The 24210-nt window shown below is 46.5% G+C and overlaps 1 protein-coding gene across 1 annotated transcript in view; it reads right to left on the bottom strand.

Annotated features, from left to right (window-relative positions):
• LOC123760112 (uncharacterized) overlaps positions 1–24210 on the bottom strand; it is a 183142-nt gene that overhangs the window by 112043 nt on the left and 46889 nt on the right. Inside the window, exon 3 of the mRNA XM_069325433.1 lies at positions 17879–17978. Coding sequence (XP_069181534.1) covers positions 17879–17978 — 100 coding nt within the window. The remainder of the gene's footprint in view (positions 1–17878; positions 17979–24210) is intronic.

The raw sequence follows: 24210 nt of genomic DNA, 5'->3' as shown, positions 1-24210 counted from the left end.
GAGCAGCACCCTGCGCCCCTACCAGTGCAAACTGCCTCTTACCTGCCGGTAACAAGGGAGAACAGAACACCCAAGAGCCCAACAGGCGGCCGAAAAACCGAAAGGTAAAACGGACCAGCAGAGGCAGACCCCGAGGAGCCTGTGGAAGGCGGCCCCAAGCCCCAAGGGCAGTACTTACAGGGCACCTAGGGAAGGCAGCCCTAGGCGCATGCAGCCCGAGTACTGAAGATAACTCCTGGCTCTCGCACCCACAAAACTAACACCACACTCAAAGCACAGTGCAGTAGCGACACCGGAGCCAGAGCACACGACCATCGCCTATAGCATCAGCCTCAAGAACTGAGGTGTGGGTAGCCGGCGCGGGGGGTCTGGGGCTCCCCCTTCCCCCTCCCGGGGAGGGGGGAGCTGCGCAGACAGCGGCGCGGCAGTGTGTGACGTCACACTAATTTGCTTGTTTTCGGTTGGGGAGTTCTATCCACTAGTTCGGTATTAGGTAGCAATTTTAACCAGGATAGGGGTTTGTTTTGGGGCGCTTACCTTTCTGGGTGCCTGTTCCGGTCGATGGCAGACATAGAATGCTTCCAACTACACGGGGGCTTCTATAGGCCATTGCTCCCCTTGCCTCTCTGAGGGGGCCCGGTTCTGGCCGTGGTCCCCGGTAGGCCTAAGAACTCCATACACATGACTGATGCCAAAGTCTGACATTAGCATATCAGCCTGGGATAGCTCCGGGGAGCCGACGGGGCTCCCCCCAGAAAATAGTAGATTAGGAGAAGGCTTTAATTTAAAGGAGCATGTCAGTGATTTTAGGAAGATAGGTAAATATGAGAAAGACAAGAACCGCCCCTTAAGGGTGACGTTGAATGGAGTGAAGAATATGACAGAAGTGCTTCGGAATACCAGAAAATGGCAGTGTGACGCGGATGGAAAACTTTGGTCAATAAGACAGGACCTCTCAAGGAGGACAGAGAAGAGGTGAAAATGAACTTCATTGGAGCGAAATGTCTAAATTGGGATAGAAATGAAAAAGAAAGGAATTCTTTTTTCTACAAAGTGTCAGGGACTAGAAAGCTTGTGAAATGGTACATAAAGACAAAGCTACAAAATCATTAAAGGAAGGGGGTTTAAAGAACAAAGGGAAGGGGAACATGTTCTTGAAAATAGTATATACCAACATAGATGGAGATAGAGAAGAAATATTGAAGTTGAAGGATATAATTCACCTCATCTTGGAGACATTTATGTATCAACACGTCAAGCAGGCCACAAGAATGAGGGAAGGGGATGTTCTGTCAGTACTGGATCTAGTATTCACCAGGAAAGAAAAAGAGTTACTTGACATCCAGTACCTTCCTCCCTTGGGAAAGAGTGATCACATCCTCTTGGACATAAAATATGCTATAAAATATGCCATAGCATTTTACAGGAAAGAGATGGTTGGGTTGACTGCATCTATTTGGACCTAAAAAAGTTTTTTTTCCTGTTCTGGAAACAGGAACACATTGGAAGGGCGACAGGTAAGCTGCTAACATGGCTGAAAAAGTTTCTGACTGATAGAAAAATGAAGGCAGTAATAAGAGGAAGTGTATCGGACTGGAGAAATATCAGAAGCGGAGTACCACAGGGTTCAGTTCTTGCACTGGTAATGTTCATTGTCTACATAAACGATATACCAGATGGAATACAGAATTATATGAACATGTTTGCCGATGATGCTAAGATAATAGGAAGGATAAGTAACTTAGATGATTGTAATGCCCATCAAGAAGACCTGGAAAAATAAGTATATGGAGCACCACTTGGCAAATGGAATTTAGTGTTAATAAATGCCATGTTATGGAATGTGGAATAGGAGAACATAGACCCCACACAACCCCTATATATTATGTGAGAAATCTTTAAAGAATTCTGATAAAGAAATAGATCTAGGGGTGTTTCTAGATAGAAAACTATCACCTGAGGACCACATTAAGAACATTGTGCGAGGAGCCTATGCCAAGCTTTCTAGCTTCAGAATCGCTTTTAAATACATGTATGGTGATATACTAAAGAAATTGTTCACAACTTTTGTTAGGTCAAAGCTAGAATATGCAGCAGTTATGTGGTGCCCATATCTTAAGAAGCACATCAACAAACTGGAAAAGGTGCAAAGACATGCTACTAAGTGGCTCCCAGAACTGAAGGGCAAGAGCTACGAGGAGAGGTTAGAGGCATTAAATAGGTCAAAACTAGAAGACAGAAGAAAAAGAGGTGATATGATCACTACGTACAAAATAGTAACAGGAATTGATAAAATCAATAGGGAAGATTTCCTGAGACCTGGAACTTCAAGAACAAGAGGTCATAGATTTAAACTAGCTAAACACAGATGCCGAAGAAATATAAGAAAATTCACTTTCGCAAACAGTGGTAGACGGTTGGAACAAGTCAGGTGAGAAGGTGGAGGAGGCCAAGACCGTCAGTAGTTTCAAAGCAATATGTGACAAAGAGTGCTGGGAAGATGGGACACCACGAGTGTAGCTCTCATCCTGTAACTACACTTAGAATTACATTTAGGTCGAGACCGCTTAGGTTACACCGGGGGAGCCGGTCGGCCGAGCGGACAGCACGCTGGTCTTGTGATCCTGTGGTCCTGGGTTCGATCCCAGGCACCGGCAAGAAACAATGGGCAGAGTTTCTTTCACCCTATGCCCCTGTTACCTAGCAGTAAAATAGGTACCTGGGTGTTAGTCAGCTGTCACAGGCTGCTTCCTGGGGGTGGAGGCCTGGTCAAGGACCAGGCCGTGGGGACACCAAAAAGCCCCGAAATCATCTCAAGATAACCTCAAGATAGGTAATTACAGGGATGCCTGAAAGATCAGGTGCAGTGGAATGCTGAGCTCAGATGCACATTCTCTCAGAACCCATGGTGAAACTCCATTTGGACCAACTGCTTTGTTCTTACTTAGCTTTTTTAGCATATTTTCCACTTCATCTCTAGACACCTTTATACGCTCTATGTAGTTCTCTGAAATTCTTATTGTGGCTGGTTCTCTGAAGATCTCATTTTGTACAAACACACTTTGGAACTTTTCGTTTAATGTTTCACACATTTCTTTTTAATTTTCCGTGTATCTGTCCCCCATTTTCAACCCCTGAATATTATCCTTTACCTGCAGCTTGCTTTTAATGAATTTATAGAAAAGGCCTGGGTCTGATTTACATTTGTCTGCTATACCGTTCTCAAAGTTCCTCTCTGCTTCTCTCCTTACTGACGTGTAGTTATTTCTTGCATCTTTGTATCACTGGTATGTTTGGGGGTTTGGCCTCTTTCTATAACGATTCCATGCATATGTCTTTTGATCTCTGGCCCTCTCGCAATTTCTGTTGAACCAACCCTGTTTCCTAGGTCTGCATGTCTGTTTTGTTATGAATGTTTGTGTGCCTTCCTCATATACTGTGCAAAATTTGGTATACATCTCATTTACTTCTTTGCCTAGCAACAAGTCTGTCCAATTATACCCAAGAAAAATACCAGTGTTGAATGTAATGAAACGCCATTTTCTGGGTGAGACCCGGAGGCTCCCCGGAGCTATACCGGGCTGATGTGTATATCTTAGACCGTGGCAACAGTCAATCAAAGGAGTTCTAGGCCTACCGGGGACCAGAGCCAGAACCTGGCCCCCCTCAAGAGAGGCACGAGGAGCAATGGTCTAAAGACACCCCTGTGTAATTGGAAACAGTCTTTGTCTACCAACTACCAGGTCAGGCACCCAGAAAGGTAGGAATTCCAAAACTACTGCTGATTAATTAATTGCAAGCCAAAAGCCGAACTAGCAACAGAACTCTCCCATCAAAACCAAGGAAGCCAGTATGACATCACCACAAACACCGCACATCTGTCTGCACAACTCCCCCCTCCCCTTCTGGGGAGGGGGGGGATTGCGGGGGTCCCCGGTATCCCTCCCAGAGAGAGGGAGGGAGCGATTTCGAGGAGCCTCCGGGTCTCACCCAGAAAATGGGGTTTCATTATATTCAACGCTGGTTTTCTATGGAGAGCCCCTTCGGCTCCCCAGAGCTACCTAACCAAAAAAAAAAGAAAAAGGGACTTACCTGGGAGGCGGTCGACATTCGCTCCTCAACTCGAAGTCGAGACAACTGGCTGCAACCTGCGACCCAAGGTTACACACGCCAGAGAAGGGCAAGGAACATTAACATGATACTGTGCGGCCAGGACCCTGTTCGACCTCCAAAAGCCCCATGCCTGAATGTCAGCCCAGGACATATTCCAAAAAATAGCAGCCAAAGCCGCGAACTTACGAACGTCATGGGCACGGGGATAGACCGCAGGCTGGCTGGAACGAATAATCCTGCGGATGACCTGGGAGACCCGCATCCTGGAACAGGGAAAAAGGGAAACCGGGTCCACCCAAAGCGCATCCCCTGCTACGGAGGCCGTGGCGAGCAGATAATGGCGAAAAGCCGCAACCGGACATAAAACATGATGCACCCCGGACAAACCAACCAAGCATCAACAACCCAAGGACCCCTTCAGAAAGCAGCAGACTCATTCTTCGCCAGAAAAGAAGGAGAAGGCTGCAAACGAACGAAACGACCACCAGAACCATAGGAGCAGAAACTCTTTTGCCGGAGGAGAGCGTGAAGCTCCCCGACCCGACCCCCAGAGCCCCATGCCAACAAGAAAAGAGCCTTAGAAAAACAATCCTGAACCGAGGGGGGGCCACCACAAACCGAGGAGAAGAGAGAGCACCCGGTCCAACGACCAGGACGGCTCAGATGGCACATGAGCAGGCCGGAGGTGAAAAAACGCCTGAGAAAGCTTGCGGAACGGAGCAGAAGTGACATCCACCCTGAAAGCAAGCTGCAGCGGCTCTGCCAGCGCCACACGATACGAGGCGACAGTATTTGGCATAAGATGACGGTCCTGAAACAACCAAGAGAGAAAGGACAAAACAACCCAATCAGAAATCGAAGACAACCGACGTAGAGACAAAAAATGCCGAAAGGATCGCCAGGAAATTTCATACTGCCATCTAGACGAAACTCGCAGGTGGGACACCATCAAAGAAGCCACTTGATCACCATACAAGTGGTGATACACCCGCGTCAAAAAGACCAGATGCGGAGAGTGGAAGAGAAGATCGAACCAGCCACGTACCAGACTGGACCGATCTGCTTAAAGAGGCGGAGCTGCAGGAAGACCCTCGGGTTCGGACATCGAGCAAGAAGCTCTTGAAACCAAGGCTGGGCCAGCCACCAAGGAGCCAGAAGGACTATTCTTCCCAGGTAAGTCTCCAACCGCGCCAGGATCCGGAGCAACAACCGGACCGGTGAGAAGAGGTACAGGTAACTCCACCTCGACCAGTCCAGTCGAAAGGTGTCGACCCCTACGACTTCGCAGTCTGGGAATGGCATTACATAAACTGGAAGACGCCTTGACCATGCCGATGCGAAGAGGTCCACCTCTGGGCGCCCGTACTTCTGGCAGAGCCAACTGGATGAGTCGGCGTCGACTGTCCATTACGTGGAAAGGGGAATGAACCGAGACAGGCTGTCCGCCAGGACGTTTGTCCTGAACATGAACGTTTATGAGAGCCAAACCCCGAGAACTCAACAGACGAGTCACCCGAAGCGACCAGCCCCAAAGAACTAAGGACCACATCGAACCCCCACGGTTCAAGTAATGAACCATCAGGGAGCAGAACGAATGGAACCGGATCATTGCTCCTCGAGTGACCCGAATCCTCTGAAGCGAATGCCATACCGCCGCAAACTCCCGCACCATGCTGTGAGCTCGACAGAAGGACGGATCCCAAAGGCCCTGGCCGGCTTGGTGAGCACTTGTCACAAAACCCCAGTTGAGAGATGAGGCATCCGTGAACACATCACGCGAGGGCTCGGGGAGGCGCCCGGCACATAACCCCGAAAAACCCGCAGAGGAAGCCGGCGATGCAGAAGCAGACGTAAGGCTCCCGAGATCCGAACCCATCGATGGTGAGAGTGGCGGAAGGGATGACCCCGCAGAAACCAGAACATCCACCGAAGCCAGATCCGACTCGATGGGTAGACCATCACGGCAAAGTTCAGGCTCCCGCACAACCGCTCAAACAACCGACGTGTGACCCGGGTGCCCTCCAAAAACAGCCGGAGGCGGGACCGCAGCCGTAACAGCGTCTCAAGAGGGAGAGACAAGGAAACGGTCCAAGAGTCCCACACAAGAAACAGCCTAGTTCAAACCTGAGAGGGAACCAAATGGGACATTCTCCAGTTCACCAAGAGCCCGAACCCGGCGAGCTTCTTGTTTATCATTTCTAGTTTTGACTTCCAAACACACTTCCTTCATTGTATCTCTCTCTTTTACAATTTAGGCATACGTCTCTTTTATTTCTTCTTTATACTTTTCTAGTTCTTTATTAACCTCCTCTATGTGAGTTGTCAATAAAGTTTCCAGTTGCAGATCCTTGCCTAACTCTATATTAGCCCCCAGGCTCCCTTGGAGTTGCTCACCATATGAGTCTATTTTCTTGTTTATTACTTCAAAGTCACCACACTTCACTTTCCACACCTCATTTTCTTTCACTAGTTCCTTGATTTGCTCCTCCTGATTTGTTACCATGTCCATTAATGCAGAAATAATCTTTCCTTGCTGAAGAATACTCCCTTTTGGAGTGAAAAATTAAAAATAATGTAATGAGTGTGTAATAGTGTGTTGCTGTGTAAATAGTGTGTGAAACTGTACATATTGTAGTTTTAGTGAATTTTTAACAAGTAATATTACGACAATAAACATTTATTGTGGATACATTACTGACATATGTATCACAGTTCCATGGAACATTATGAACATTCTACTGTATACATATTGTAAAGAACACAAATATGCATCATATATGATAAAAAACAAATAAAACCACATTGGATATACATAGAACAAATAACATGTTCAGGGATGGGAATTTATCATTTTACAAAGAAAATTGAATTTTTTGGGAACACTTTATTTCATGCGCACAGGGGGAATTTCACAATAAACTTGGCGCAGCACGGTGGTTAATAAAAAAAAATAATATTTGTTGTTGCTCCTGTGGGTGTTGAAGCCAATAAGACCCTTAGTGGCCCAAGGGTTAAGGTGCTCAAGAAACCCCCCCCCCCAAGCAGACCTGCAGAATGGTAGAAGTTTCTTGCCATTCAAGCATGCGGGTCTGATAGAACCCATGCCACACCCCAATGAAAATAACGGGCACCTCCAAACACACCCAATTCAGGGAAGAAGAACCGAACTCAAACAAAGACGAATCCATGACAGAGGCAGACGCCAGGTCTCGCTTACCCAGGAAGCGCCTCATGAACTTCCTTAAGTGAGACCTGAGAAGCAGAAAACCTCCAGAAAGAGCCAAGGAATCCAAGGGCATCCACAACCGAACTTGGACTGAGCTGACCCCAAATCATACTCATACAGGAAAGGGGGGGTAAGAAACCCCTCCCCCTGCAACAACAGGCCCGGCAAAGAGGACACTAACACCCAAGCGGGGTCAAAGGGGCCCAACCCTGGAAATACAAACCAAAACAGTTTCTATTTTCCGTGTACAATTACGGGGGCCTAGAAGAGGGCCACCAAAATATTATAACAGGTCCAACAGCCACACCAGACAGACCCCCACCAGACAAACAAACAAAAAAGTACGTCATCTCTGTACTCTGTACCAGAGTACAGAGGAAACAGGAATCGGCCGCTGCATAGGTAAGCTGGCTGCAAAACACCTTGATGCCCCAACCAGCAACAATACCATTCCTACCCAAGGCGAAACAAAGGCCACGAAACCCCAGCTAGCCCCAAGGGCAAGGTAGATGCTGAGCACCAAAATCCCCTACGAAAATGGTGTCCCGAACGCGCCAGGGAAGATAGCCCCGACATGCAAGGGTAGTATTCACAGGGCACTTAGGGAAGGCTGTCCTAAGCACATGCAGCCCCAGTAAACATCAGATACACCTGGACACCACGCCACGAACTGCAGAGGACATCACGAAGGCAAAACACTGCGTAGGAAACCGAGGCCAGAGATGACGACCTCCCTGGATTGCATCAGCCAATGAACTGAAATGGCTGGGTTGGTGGCATGGGGCCCGGAGTAGACATCTGAAAGGAAGAGCAATAGACCCAGGATTTCAGATGGGACAAGTCCAGAATGAACCAAAGGTCCATGCAGTCCCGTTTCGGAATCAGAAACAGATGGGAAACCCACCTGAGGGACAAACACATTTTGACTACTGCCCAAGCAAACCCTACTCCAAGATGACCCAACAAAGCTCAGAAGAAGAGGCCTGCATCACCATCCCCAAACCCTCCTGTAGGAGAAGATGCCACCCAATGCCACTGCAGGCCGCAAGAAACTACCCAAAAAGCTCACAAATCATGGGACCAGGCATGAGCAAAGGTCACGCGCATTCTCCCCCCCCCCCCCATCGCCCCGTCAAAGGAACGAACCGCAAAAGGGCCGACGCCCCTTAGGAGAAGCCAACTTATGGTCAGGGCAGGTCAGTGCGCCGACCAGTCATCGTCGGTTCCAAAGGTTGCGCTGGCTCCGAAACTGGCATCACTTGCCTATCAGAATGGGAGCAACCCCGAGCCCTGGCATGACCCTTCCAGGAAGACCACCACAGTTCCCCCCCCCCCCCTTCCCGGAGAACCAACAAGTCCAACATGGGACGACAACTAGAAGAAGCCGTGTGCAGATACTGCACCACCACAGACTCTGCAAACAGCAAATGACAAAAAAGCGTAGAGAACCTAAGAGCCATGGGCCCAAGCGGATTCCAAGGGTTGAGCGAGCACCGCCTGCCGGCAAACGAGATGAGAAGCAAAGAACAAAGACACCACCTCCTGCAGGATCGGCACAAACAGCTTCAACAGAACAGCCGACACCCGTACCGCCGAGACCAGCACACCACACCCAGGATCGGCCCCGAGCACCTCCATGTAACCCTCAAGCCAATCCAAAGACAGCTAGAGAAGGAAAAAAAAACGCAAGACCGAAGCCAAATCGCCTCGGGCGTATAAGTCCTCAGCAACCAGTGTAGCCGAAAGGGAGGGAACCTGCACGTGAAGCTGTACCAGGCCGACATCCCGAGGAAGGGCAGGGGCAAACAAACACACATTGAGGCGCTGAAACTCGCCCCCCAGGTAAACCTGAACAATCATAAGGGCCTCTCGCCACTCAAGCGTGCAGGGCTGATAGAATGTATGCCCCCAACGAAAAGATAGGACAGTCTGCCAACCAAGACGAATCCAGAACCTTGTAACACATCCGGTAAAGCAAGGAAGAATTGAACTCAAAAGGGACAGAATCCATTATTGAGGTGTAATCTGGGTCGCGCAGGAGATAAGCCGCAATGGCCTCCTGCACCTCATGAGGTGGGATGCGGAAGGCCAAAAACCTCTGAAAGGAAGGAACCAAAGTACCCAATGGAACCCAGAACCAAACTCAGGGAGGGGTTTATGCCATATCAAATTTGTATAAGGAGTGGGGAATGAGGTTAAGAAAACCCCACTTCCTGCAGCAACAAGCCCCGTTCAGAGGGTACCAAAATCCAAGCGGGGTCAAACAGGGCCCAAGCCCCTCAAGTCAGCCTCTCCCCTGCCCCAGGAACCTCCATATCAGGACCCGGGGGGAGAGCCATCCTCCAAACCACCCCCCCCCCCTTTCCCCAAAAGAAAAGGCAGAAGCCGCCGGAAAAACTGGAACAAAGGGGGGTCCACTGGTCAGACCCAGAAGCACCAGATGGAGGAACGGGCTCGAATGCCTCCGTTGCCACACCAGATGGGGCATCCTCTGAAACTGCCTGAGTCTCATAACCATCTAAACCTTGCGCAACGCGCCTGCAGGCCCAGGTTTCAGGTGTGCAACGCACCTCCGGGTGTTTTTATTTTTCACGTAACATTCAAAACTCCAGCGGCTACATGGGGTTCACATCAGCTTCCTCAGGGCTCTTGTAAACAGGCGCCATCTTTAAAAAAAATCATGGTCCACATTGCTGGGTGTCAGAGCCTCAGTAGTGAGTGAGCAACCAAGGCTGGCGCTCGCAGCATGAGCGCACAGCATTGCTGTTCAGCGTGTGACCACAGCATAACCTAATATTGTCAAAATATATATATAATCTGTTTTATTTAGCCATGATAGTATTATAGAAGAGACCGAGTGTGATAATGACTGGGTACAATGTTCAAATATCAGTGATTCAATGCTGTTCACGATGTTCACAGCGCTAGCCACAGCACCACAGCATTATTTCATCCATCTAGGAATCTTCAAACGACTTTTTAGGTTCCTTTTCAAAATAAACTTGTGGTCAATTATTCATTTACAGGTATTAGTGACCAGGATTGTGGTTATAATTAGCGTTGTGCGTAGGAAGGAGGAATTTTGGTGAGGGAGGGAGGAAGGGAGAGAATTGAGGTAGCGTCTCTGTGTGGCAGTAACTCTTTGTTTTGTTCACCATACTAGCTTCGTGGTTCGCTATGGGGAACACACATGTACATGGGTATATACAGTGTGTGTGGAATAGTGTAATAACAGCACCAGGAGTATGTTGTGAGGAGCTATTTTGGTGACGGGGGTGATGTCATAATCGTGGCGTCGTCTGCTGTCTGCTTTGTGATTTGTCATGCAGTGTATGGTGGCAACTGTACTGTTTGGACACAATACCGGCTTACTTGCATAGTTCTGGTAAATAAAACATGTAGAAAGGTATATATAACATGTGTAATTAGTGTAATAAGAACAATAACAGAATGGTGGGAGGAGCAATGTTGGCAAGCAAGATGTTGGAGTGAGGGAGACTGGTTGGGTGTGGCTGCTCTCACTCTAGGTGTTCTGAGCGTGTTGATGGTGAATGTATATAGTGTGTGACAGTGTATAGTCTGTAAATAGATTGTATATATACATAAATTAGCATGATACATGGTAAATATGTGCAACATATGTGTACACAAGTATCATGCACGTAACACAGTGTCTTCAGACAGTACAGGTGTTTTACTGCCATAATGTAGTGTACATGTTCATTATACATAGGATTAGCACGTAAAAACAAATAAAATGTATTTGGAACTGTGTGCAAAAAATGAACAAAAATATATTCACGGCAACTCGCGCGCCCCGCCCTGGGCACCCCACCAGCCCCAGGAGCATACTGCTCTGGCGCACGGGGAATGATGGCGTCACGCCCCACCTTTCGGACCCCATAGCAGCCAAAGCAAGTACAATTTCGAACTTCTGTTGCTATACCCATATACAGGGAGGGGTTTTTGACACTTTCAGAAGAAAAAGTAATTTTTTCCCGAGGTTTCATTTCTTGTCATATTTATGACAAGAAATAGTGTCATATTGTGACACTATTGTGACACTGTGGGGGGGTGTCATATTTATAGGCCGCGCAGTTAAAGGGTTAAATATGTCACTAAAGCTAGAAAATAAAAGAAAAATAGGTGATACGATCACCACTTACAAAATAATAACAGGAATCAACCAAATTGACAAAGAGAAATTCCTGAAACCAGTAATTTCAAGAACAAGAGGACACACATGAGAGTGGTAGATGGTTGGAACAAGCTAAGTGAGAAGGTGGTGAAGGCCAAAACCATCAGTAGTTTCAAAGCATATGTCATGGTGTCATGTCTATTTCATGGGTTCGTATCCTGGTCGGGGAGGATTTACTGGGCGCAATTCCTTAACTGTAGCCTCTGTTTAACGCAACAGTAAAATGTGTACTTGGATGAAAAAACGATTCTTCGCGGCAGGGGATCGTATTCCAGGGACCTGCCCGAAATGCTACGCGTACTAGTGGCTGTACAAGAATGTAACAACTCTTGTATATATCTCAAAAAAAAAAAAAAAAAAAAAAAAAAATATATAGGACAAAGAGTACTGGGAAGACAGGACTCTATGAGCATAGCTCTCATCCTGTAACGACACTTCAGTAATTACAGATTCAAGCTAGGGAAACAAAGGTGCCAAAAAAACAGCGTTGAATGTAATGAAATGCCATTTTCTGGGTGAGTCCTGGAGGCTCCCCGGAGCTATCCAGGCTGAATGAATATGTACAACTTTCTGGCATCAGTCAAAGTGCTAGGAGTTCTTGCCTACCGGGGACCACGAGCCAGAACCTGGCCCCCTCAGAGAGGCACGAGGAGCAATGGCCTATAGAAACCCCTTTGTGATTTGGAGCATTCTATGTCTGCCATCGACCGGGACAGGCACCCAGAAAGGTAGGCGCCCCAAAACAAACCCCTATTCTGGTGAAATTATTGCTACCGAAAGCCAAACGAGTGGTAAAACTCCCCAAACAAAATTATCAAACTAGCATGACATCATCACGTCGCCGCGCCACCGTCTGCGCAACCCCTCCCTCCCCGAGAGGGGGAAGGGGGAGCCCCAGACCCTCCACGCCGACGATCCAACTGGCAGTTCTTAGGCTGAATGTCAAATACGCGAAAAACGCCGCCGACCGGAGGGAGGGCGGGATGCCGGGGAGCCTCCGGGACTCACCCAGAAAATGGCGTTTCATTACATTCAACGCTGGTTTTTTTGGGGGAGTTTCGTCGGCTCCCCGGAGCTACCTCCCCAAAGATAAGTAAAACAGGGAAGGAACCGGGAGGCGGATACCACACGTCCTAACTGAAGAACCAAAACCAGAGACAAAACAAAGACCAAAACGAGAAGAAAAAGACCACCCAGGCCAACGACCAGGACGGCCCCAAAACTCAAGAGCAGGCCAGAGGGGAAAAACGCCCAGGACAGCAAGTGCAATGGAGCAGAAAGAACCGCAACACTGAACGCAAGCAGGAGTGGCTCTGCCAGCACCACCCAACATGAGGTGACAGGACAATCCCAGACAATGGTCCCAGAACAACCCTGAAGGGAAGACAAGCCAACCCTATCGAGTATCCCAAGAAGATACTCGCTCCAAACGCATGAGCCTAACCAGAGAAGCAAAGCTCTCCAAAGTACCAACGATGGAACTCAAACCATTCCGTACGTCCAAGGAAAAGTCCTGCCAACCTGTGTAGAACTGTTAGGCGGCGCCCAAGCATATAACCAGCAGAGTAGCAAAGAATAACTAAACTACCTGCAAGTGTGGTCTAGAACAGACATGCGAGACACCGTACCGACACTCAGAGCACCCAACCCGCACCATTGCCCGCCAAAATATCACCCGCAACTACTGAATACGCAACAAAAGATAAGTAGTTCCTTAGTGTTTGTGTTTATTGACCAATAACCACAAAACAATAGAAACTGGGATAGTGGCACAAGCCACCCTTGCGGCACATTGTGGGCACGAAACAACGGGCATAAAAGGGATAAGCGCAGAATCAGGAAAGACCGGAGGAATGACCTGCACTGTAATAGGCCCGGTGATGCGCGGAACCAATTACCATGTAACGTGGTGGTGGGGCCCAACGATTGGTGCAAGGGCGGGTTGGACATGTACATGAGTGGGAATGGATGGTAAGAAACAGTAGCTACCTCGCATGGGCCAATAGGCCCTCCGCAGGTCCACTGTACTTATGTCCGTATGTTTGTACGCACAAGGGGACACAGGAGGTAGTGTGCACCCAAAGGAGCCACAGACACTAAAAGAACCTGATTAATGTCAGAGGGGAAAGGAAGCGAAAAGCACCAAAAAGCCATGTGGAGGAGGCAGACGCCACCCACAGGAGCAAACGTGAAGACAGAGCCCAGAAGGCTCAGGAAACTGCACAATCGTCAACTGACAGGAGAAGCGGGGCCCAAGAGCCAGAGTCAACCCCGCAAGCACAACTAGGAAAGCACCCCACCAAAAGTGAGAACCAGCACTAGGCCGGACAAGACAACCTCACCTGCAGAGCAGACACACGACTGTGCCACAACACAGGCGAGCCAAGTAACATACCAGGAGCAGCGCTAAAGGTGTGCCCGAAAGCCATGCATACTCGAGGCAGTAGGCATAGTATGTACCCTTACCTGAATAAAATGCGAGGTTGAAGGAGAAATATGGCCAGAGGTGCGCGCCCTGCAGAAGACGAAGCAGTACAGAGGGTGAGGCAGCACCACACCAAACCATCCCACACCAAGAAGCAGAGGAAGTGACACCCCCAGATATAAATCCAAAACACCCTCAGCATCCAGAGGGCCACGACTGGAGGGAGAAATGAGCAAGAAGCCACAGAAAACCACGAGAAACGATACGAACACACGAGCATACCGCCCCTAAACAAAACGCACACCGCGGCCCCAGCACACGAGGTACAAACGCACCACCCGTCCACCGGGAGGCGTGGGTCGTACACCAGGCAGACACACAAATCGTACACACAACGTACTGACATCGTACAAACACCAGGAAGGCGTGCAGAACGAAGACAAAGAACGCCGAAACTGGAAGTAGAGATGACGCGAAAACAAAACAAGGCGAAAACGAAGCGAAAGAAAACAGATGATAGAAGGGAACCAACAAGGCTGACAAAAGACTCGATGGAAATCACATCGAAAATCAACAGACGTTCCAATAATATTGGAAGGTATGAAGAGACTCGCGAACCAACGAGAACCATGACAAGCACCCCTGACCAATTAACATGCAGGGACAACGATACGAAGCAGTTTAGGCACTATGTACTAGGTCAATATAGAAATCCATCAATGTTTGTTTCACACCTTGAATGGATGTACCTTACCTGAACACTTTTTTTTTTTTTTTGTGAACAGCATCGCGACATAAGAGCGAAAAGGGTAAGGAAAAGGGGGTGAAACACACCCCCAGGAACGACGGGACCGACGAACCCGAAGGAACATGGAACCCAGGGAGGGGTATACCCGAAAACAACAGGAACACAGAGGGAAGGAACAACCCCACCGAGGAACTGCCAGCCCCACACCTAAGGTACAAGGACCCAAGAGGGGCAAACGAGGCCGAGGCCCCCCAGGCAACCCATCCCTAACCCCGGGAACCTCTACGGCATGACCCAGGGCCGAGCCGCACCCCCAAAGCCCCAGCTTAACAAGGAAAAGCCGGGGCAGCCGTGCAAACACTAATGAAGGGAGCCCACTGGTCAGACCCATACAGCACGGCTGGAGGAACCGACTCGAATGCCTCCGCCGGCACCCCAGAAGAGGAAAACCCCCGAGACCACCCGAGTCTCAAGCGAACCAGACCCCGCCCCAACCCCAAAACCCGCCTATGGTTCGGAGCAGGAAGCAAGGGAGGAAGTGAGTAGAACAGAAGGGGAGGAACAAGAAGCGGAAGGAGCCAGAGCCGAAGCGACCCCCACCCCCAAGTCCAGACCCCAACCACTAAAACGGGGCAGCCTCAGGGCATCCGGGACCGCAAACCAAGAGCGTTGCAGCAACACACCCAGCAAGCAACGCCGCAGCCGCCTGCACCCGATTATCAAGACCAGTGGCCTGGGTGAAGGAGAGCGCGTACCGACAACAATCATCGGACGACTCCGGGTCACAAGAACAAGGACCCAACAGGCAGCATGGCGGAGGCACAACCGGTGAGTGTCACCCTGAGACAAGGGGACAGATCAACCGTCAAACTCGCAGGACACGAGGGGGACTCCGGGGACACACCTAGAAGATCACGGAGCCCCCGTGGGGTTTCTCAGGGCCCTTAGCCTTTGGTACACGCTAAGGGAAGCCCAGGCAGGGTACCGCGAACCAGCGCCCAAATCTACCAACAAACTGCTAAAGCTGAACCCCCGGGACATGTCCACTCACGGGGGCCAAGCGGGGAGTACCGCCAACAGAAGAATTCGAAAGAAATTCACCTAGAACAGGAAAGGGGGACCATAGTAAAAGCAGACCCCCACCAGGCAACAACAAAAACAAAAGAAAAACCCCGCGTGAGGACAACGTACCCAGGCGGAACAGAGCCGGCCGCTGTTAATGGTGAAAACTAGCTGTGCATTACCCCGCGCCCCTACCAGTGGCGAAAACTACCATCTACCCAGAGATAAACCAGGGCAACAAAACCCCAGCCGACTCCAAGGGCGGCCCAGTACCGAGCAGTAAAGGACACTGCAGGAGGCAGAACCCAAGGTGACTTGTGGAAGGGTGGCCCCAAGCCCCAAGGGCAGTACTTACAGGGCACCTAGGGAAGATAGCCCTAGGCACATGCAGCCCGAGTACCGTGGAATCTTACTCCTGGCTCACACCCCACCAGTAGAGACAGTCCACACCACAAGGCACAGAACTGAAACAAAAACCGGAGCCAGAGGCACTCGACCAGCCAGTAAGCCCATCAGCCAAGAACTGCCAGTTGGATCGCCGGCGTGGAGGGTCTGGGGCTCCCCCTTGCCCCTCTCGGGAAGGGGGGGTTGCGCAGACGGTGGTGCGGCGACGTGATGACATCATGCTAGTTTGATAATTTTGTTTGGGGAGTTTTGTCCACTCGTTCGGCTTTCGGTAGCAATAATTTCACCAGAACAGGGGTTTGTTTTGGGGCGCCTACCTTTCTGGGTGCCTGTCCCGGTCGATGGCAGATATAGAATGCTCCCAATCACAAAGGGGTTTCTATAGGCCATTGCTCCTCGTACCTCTCTGAGGGGGCTCAGATGCTTTCGGCACTTCGCGCGCCTACGCGGTAAGACCGAAAAAGTGTACACTCTTTTGCCTGTCCTGACAATAATTGAAGGCGCACGTATTTAAATTTGGTATCACTGTGTTCGCAATGAAATTGTCTATCAAAGCATACCTATAAAATGCCGCCCAAGCATAAGGAGTATCAACACCAAATAAAAAACTATGCAGATCACTCGCCGAGAGCGCCAAACAGCAACAAAATGTTTCCACTTTCTTAATGGTTGCGAAGCCTACAGTTGTCCTACATCGCTAATTTTGGTATCATTGGAATCGCAATAAAATTCTCTACACGGACATATGCATATGGATGTTTAATATAGGTAATTGCCCACCCGCAAGAGTGTGTGAAGTGGAGAGTAGTTAGCCGCGAGCACACTGGCGAAAACACAGGGGGGAAATCATGCTTGGAAAGTTTATACGTTTCCTGACCCTACTTTTCTATGTACGTATTTCTTTTTTATACCAATGTGTTCGCAATAAAATTTCCTATAAGATGAACTGTATAACATTGGTACACAGCATGTGTAAGAGAAGCGCCAAATATAGAACCACGTCGCTCAGTATGCGTTCGCGGCAGAAACGAACGCATTGTTTTCGTTCGTTTGATGTTTGTCATGTTTATACTTGTTGAAACATTTTATAATTTGTATGACAGTGATCGCAGTAAAATTCCCTACACAGACATATACATAACACATACAAATATTTCCCACGTGTTGGATATATCAACGGCTAAAGGGAACCCACTGCCACACGCTCGCCACACCCCCAAACATACTTTGTGTATTTTTTTTTTTACTCATAGAAGTTTATGTGATATAATATTCATTCTGGTACCAAAAAATTCGCAAATAAATTCTCTACAAAACAAAAGTATCCCCATCCATTTCGGTTAAAAAATGGAATTTATAGAAATATTTTTTCGATTGACGAGAAAAGTAGGCAGTTATGCGGAATCGTAAGAAAAACCAGTGACGAGTTATCTCTAATATAAAGCGCGAAAGTGTTAAGTGAGAAGGTGGTGGAGGACAAAACTGTCAGTAGTTTCAAAATGTTATAGGACGAAGAGTGCTGGGAAGACGAGACACCACGAGCGTAGCTCTCATCCTGTAACTACACTTAGGTAATTACAGACACACATGTTTGTGTGTGCATGTAGGTGTTACTATTGATGAGACATAACATTATTGAGTACTTATATGCAAAAAAAACATTATGCTACTCTGCAAACATCTCATCTTAACATTATTTACCTGTGAGGTCTATTGTTTGTGTGAATATTCATATGCTCTGAGAGGGAGCACTGACTTGAGAGTCCCTTCCCACACTCACAGCAGACAAAGGGCTTGTCACCTGGAAATATCCAATTTGGATAATGAATTATTCCAACATTAAATTTTTTTCAAACATTACAACAATTAATTTCCCTCAATCCCTTTGTTTTGAAAAGGTCAGCCACATTTTGTAAAAATTTGTTTATAAACCAGAACCGATTATAATGAAACACTTTTTTCTGGACAAGTCCCGGTGGCTGACAGAAGCTATCTCGCCAAGATGGCTCCCAACTACAGTGGTACCTTGTTTACAAATTTAACCTTTGTGCTGAGCTGCTTTTATTGTGACATTCTGGTGGTGCACATAAAGTGTTTCCAAAAATTTATGTTTTCTTTATAAATTGTTAAAATCCCTTTCCTGAACATGTACATGTAAAAATAAATATTAAAAACAACTTACTTTGGCTGTGGCAACGTAGAGATGTGATGTGACATCACCGATACGTGTTCGCCCGTGCAGGAAGCTCCTGGAGGCAGTTGTGTGGGTGATTCAAGACTCGTGAGTTGCCACAAATATATTTTCATTAATTTTTCAATACATTTTCAATGCTTTTTTATTACTTTTTTATTGTATATGATACACATTTGTGTCCTTTGCAATATGTACACAGTAGAACATTCATAATGTTCCAAGGAACCGTGATACAAGTGTCACTAATATGGCCACAAAAAATCTTTGTTGCAATATTACTCGTTCAATATTAAATTTATTTAAACTATGTACACTCACACAAACACTATTTACACAGTCATGCACTGTATTACATACCCAGTTCTTCAGAAGTCTATGGTACATAGTGCGATCTTGCATTCGATGCACCAGGTACACACAGATTTCCATTTCCTATTTCTTCGTTCTGTGTGCTTGCAAACAATGCACTCACGTATACCTTTGGCTTTAGTTCCTGTGGGTGGTATGTAGTCATGCTTGTGAAGAGTAAAAAAGTCTTGAAAAAGATCTAGGAAAAGATCAATGACAAAATTCTGTCCGGGTACAAAGCAATCGCTAAATGTTTATCTGATATCTTGAGAGGTTATCTTGAGATGATTTCGGGGTTTTTAGTGTCCCCGTGGCCCGGTCCTCGACCAGGCCTCCACCCCCAGGAAGCAGCCTGTGACAGCTGACTAAAACTCAGGTACCTATTTTACTGCTAGGTAACAGGGGCATAGGGTGAAAGAAACTCTGCCCATTGTTTCTCGCCGGTGCCCGGGATCGACCCCAGGACCACAAGTCCAGCGTGCTGTCCACTCGGCTGACCGGCTCCATCGCTGAACACTTTTCGCACTTTCCAAAGTCGATAATTTCTATCAACATTTTCAGTGTTTTCAAAGTTTAGGTACTGTAGAAATATTAGGAACCTATCATATGACATGTACTTGTTGAACACTGGGATTGGAGCAGCGCAGTCTTTGTTCCAATAATCTTGTATTACGTATTTCATGGAAAGTTTCATAAGCAGACACAGAGGTAAGAACACATACAATTCAGCCACAGTGATATCCTATCATCGTGTCATACGTGAAGCAGGTAATAAGACACTTGTAATAAGTTGCAGTTGCAATGCACACCTGTTGGTTTCGTCAACAAGATGTTGCATGAATGGCTCATCAAAATTACCCATAAAATATTCACTTTCACTCATATCTTCACCTGTACGGTATATGGGAAAGTGGGTGCAACATCAGTATCATCAAATTGTGGTTTGTGTGGTACAAAATTATCACGGTCCTCTCTCGCGAATTCACCCATGCTCCTTGTACTAGCACCATCACCACTAGCATAGCAAGACCACCATGGAAGCCGTTAACACACTGTTCATCTATGCTACTTATATCAGAAGCATCATCACTGAACCCAGAAAGCGATTCATCTATAGTATCACTTTAAAAAAAAAATTGGAGATCTATCAATTGTATCCGACACTTGTATTCACCTAGTTGTGTTTGCGGGGGTTGAGCTTTGCTCTTTCGGCCCGCCATTCAACTGTTTACTAACTACTTTTTTTTTCACTCCACACATACACACACACCCCAGGAAGCAGCCTGTGACAGCTGACTAGCTCCCAGGTACCTATTTACTGCTAGGTAACAGGGGCATCCGGGGTGAAAGAAACGTTGTCCATTTGTTTCTGCCTGGTGCGGGAATCGAACCAACGCAACAGAATTACGAGTCCTGCACGCTATCCACCAGGCTACCAGGCCCCTGTGTTAGGTCTTTATTGTGCCTTGCTTCAATATCACTACCCTTATCTTCTTCAAACAATAAGGTCTGAATTTCACCATCAGAGAGCGATCTTTTAACACCACATCCCACAGGGAATTGGGAGTGGGACGTGCGTGCATCAATCATGGTTACTCGATCAGAACTGTGGCTACCCATGGCCCTGGGGCATTCTGGGAATTTAAAAAAAAAATGGCTGCTGCTCACTGGAGGCCTCAGGCCTCCATCTCGTACCCAACCTACCGCGCGCGCATTTTAAATCTTACGATATATTAAAATTGGATTTCCTCGGCTTGTGCAACACCTACCTCAAGTAATGTTGGGTGGTGCAGTACAGTGGTTAATGATACAGGTCTATAATTTAGAGGGTCTTCTCTTCTACCATTTTTGTAGATTGGAACTGTGTAATTACCTAAGTGTAGTTACAGGATGAGAGCTACGCTCGTGGTGTCCCGTCTTCCCAGCACTCTTTGTCATATAACGCTTTGAAACTACTGACGGTCTTGGCCTCCACCACCTTCTCACTTAACTTGTTCCAACCGTCTACCACTCTATTTGCGAAGGTGAATTTTCTTATATTTCTTCGGCATCTGTGTTTAGCTAGTTTAAATCTATGACCTCTCGTTCTTGAAGTGCTAGGTCTCAGGAAATCTTCCCTGTCGACTTTATCAATTCCTGTTACTATTTTGTATGTAGTGATCATATCACCTCTTTTTCTTCTGTCTTCTAGTTTTGGCATGTTTAATGCTTCTAACCTCTCCTCGTAGCTCTTGCCCTTCAGTTCTGGGAGCCACTTAGTAGCATGTCTTTGCACCTTTTCCAGTTTGTTGATGTGCTTCTTAAGATATGGGCACCACACAACAGCTGCATATTCTAGCTTTGGCCTAACAAAAGTCATGAACAATTTCTTTAGTATATCGCCATCCATGTATTTAAATGCAATTCTGAAGTTAGAAAGCATAGCATAGGCTCCTTGCACAATATTCTTTATGTGGTCCTCAGGTGATAGTTTTCTATCTAGAGCCCCCCCTAGATCTCTTTCTTTATCAGAATTCTTTAAAGATTTCTCCCATAATATATAGGTTGTGTGGGGTCTATGTTCTCCTATTCCACATTCCATAACATGACATTTATTAACATTAAATTCCATTTGCCAAGTGGTGCTCCATATACTTATTTTGTCCAGGTCTTCTTGAAGGGCATGGCAATCATCTAAATTTCTTATCCTTCCTATTATCTTAGCATCATCAGCAAACATGTTCATATAATTCTGTTTACCAACTGGTAGATCATTTATGTAGACAATAAACATCACTGGTGCAAGAACTGATCCCTGTGTACTCCACTTGTGACATTTCTCCAGTCCGATACATTGCCTCTGATCACAACCCTCATTTTTCTATCAGTCAGAAAATTTTTCATCCATGTTAGAAGCGTACCTGTCACTCCTCCAATATTTTCCAGTTTCCAGAACAACCTCTTATGTGGAACTCTGTCGAAAGCCTTTTTTAGGTCCAGATAGTTGCAGTCAACCCAACCATCTCTTTCCTGTAATATCTCTGTTGCTAGATCATAGAATCTGAGTAAATTCGATACACAGGATCTTCCAGATCGAAAACCATACTGTCTGTCTGATATTATATCATTTCTCTCCAGGTGTTCTACCCATTTAGTTTTGATTAGTTTTTCCAATACTTTCACTATTACACTTGTCAATGATACAGGTCTATAATTGAGGGGGTCTTCCCTGCTTCCACTTTTGTAGATTGGAACTATGTTAGCCTTTTTCCACACATCAGCTACAACTCCTGTACACAGGTATGTGCGGCTGTTGTGGTGATGTCATGTTTGTTTCCTTGTTTTTGATTGGGGAGTTCTGTTTGTTAGTTCGGTTTTCAGTTTGCAATTTTTGACCAGCAGTAGTTTCTTTTGAAATTCCTACCTTCCTGGGTGCCTGACCTGGTAGATGGCAAACAAAGACTGCTTCCAATTACACGGGGGTGTCTTTAGGCCATTGCTCCTCGTGCTTTTCTTGAGGGGGCCAGGTTCTGGCTCTGGTCCCCGATAGGCTTAGAACTTCGATTGACTGTTACCACGGTCTAATATATACATATCAGCCCGGTATAGCTCCAGGGAGCCGAAGGGGCTCTCTATAGAAAACATATGTGCAAGTTGTAAAAGAGAATGAAACAATCATGAAAGTGTTTTTCAAAGTTAAAAACACAAATGCATAAGAAGTAGATAATAGACAAGCAATTAGGAAAAAAATGGTTTCCAACAGTAAATTAATACAAAACACTGCAGATAGAATAATGTGTATAATAATTTTTGTGTGTTTAGGAAATGATATACCATCTAGGATAGAGAAAGAGCAGCAGAAGAGGAAAAAATAGAGAAAATAATAAGTTTGGGAAAAGTACCCATGACAAAGGAAAATATCAATGATTTTAGGAGGATAGGCAAATATGAGAAAGACAAGAATCCTCCCTTAACCCTTAAAGGGTGCAATACATTTATAGCTGGAGTGAGTAACTATTGTGGGATGGTGCACCACAGCTATGAATGGTTGGGAATAATGTAATTACCTAAGTAATTACCTAAGTGTAGTTACAGGATGAGAGCTAAGCTCGTGGTGTCCCGTCTTCCCAGCACTCTTTGTCATATAACGCTTTGAAACTACTGACGGTCTTGGCCTCCACCACCTTCTCACTTAACTTGTTCCAACCGTCTACCACTCTATTTGCGAAGGTGAATTTTCTTATATTTCTTCGGCATCTGTGTTTAGCTAGTTTATATCTATGACCTCTTGTTCTTGAAGTGCCAGGTCTCAGGAAATCTTCCCTGTCGATTTTATCAATTCCTGTTACTATTTTGTATGTAGTGATCATATCACCTCTTTTTCTTCTGTCTTCTAGTTTTGGCATGTTTAATGCTTCTAACCTCTCCTCGTAGCTCGTACCCTTCAGTTCTGGGAGCCACTTAGTAGCATGTCTTTGCACCTTTTCCAGTTTGTTGATGTGCTTCTTAAGATATGGGCACCACACAACAGCTGCATATTCTAGCTTTGGCCTAACAAAAGTCATGAACAATTTCTTTAGTATATCGCCATCCATGTATTTAAATGCAATTCTGAAGTTAGAAAGCATTGCATAGGCTCCTTGCACAATATTCTTTATGTGGTCCTCAGGTGATAGTTTTTTATCTAGAACCACCCCTAGATCTCTTTCTTTATCAGAATTCTTTAAAGATTTCTCACATAATATATAGGTTGTGTGGGGTCTATGTTCTCCTATTCCACATTCCATAACATGACATTTATTAACATTAAATTCCATTTGCCAAGTGGTGCTCCATCTACTTATTTTGTCCAGGTCTTCTTGAAGGGCATGACAATCATCTAAATTTCTTATCCTTCCTATTATCTTAGCATCATCAGCAAACATGTTCATATAATTCTGTATACCAACTGGTATACAGTTTTTTATGTAGACAATAAACATCACTGGTGCAAGAACTGAACCCTGTGGTACTCCACTTGTGACATCTCTCCATTCCGATACATTGCCTCTGATTACTGCCCTCATTTTTCTATCAGTCAGAAAACTTTTCATCCATGATAGAAGCTTATCTGTCACCCCTCCAATATTTTCCAGTTTCCAGAACAACCTCTTATGTGGAACTCTGTCGAAATCCTTTTTTAGGTCCAGATAGATGCAGTCAACCCAACCATCTCTTTCCTGTAATATCTCTGTGGCTCGATCATAGAAACTGAGTAAATTCGATACACAGGATCTTCCAGATCGAAAGCCATACTGTCTGTCTGATATTATATCATTTCTCTCTAGGTGTTCTACCCATTTAGTTTTGATTAGTTTTTCCAATACTTTCACTATTACACTTGTCAATGATACAGGTCTATAATTGAGGGGGTCTTCCCTGCTGCCACTTTTGTAGATTGGAACTATGTTAGCCTGTTTCCACACGTCTGCTACGATTCCTGTACACAGGGATGCCTGAAAGATCAGGTGAA

This window comes from Procambarus clarkii, chromosome 16 (genome assembly GCF_040958095.1).
Source record: "Procambarus clarkii isolate CNS0578487 chromosome 16, FALCON_Pclarkii_2.0, whole genome shotgun sequence".
In the NCBI taxonomy this organism is placed as follows: Eukaryota; Metazoa; Arthropoda; class Malacostraca; order Decapoda; family Cambaridae; genus Procambarus; species Procambarus clarkii.
The sequence above is the reverse complement of the archived record's forward strand: the minus strand, read 5'-3'. Positions and strand labels throughout refer to the sequence as shown.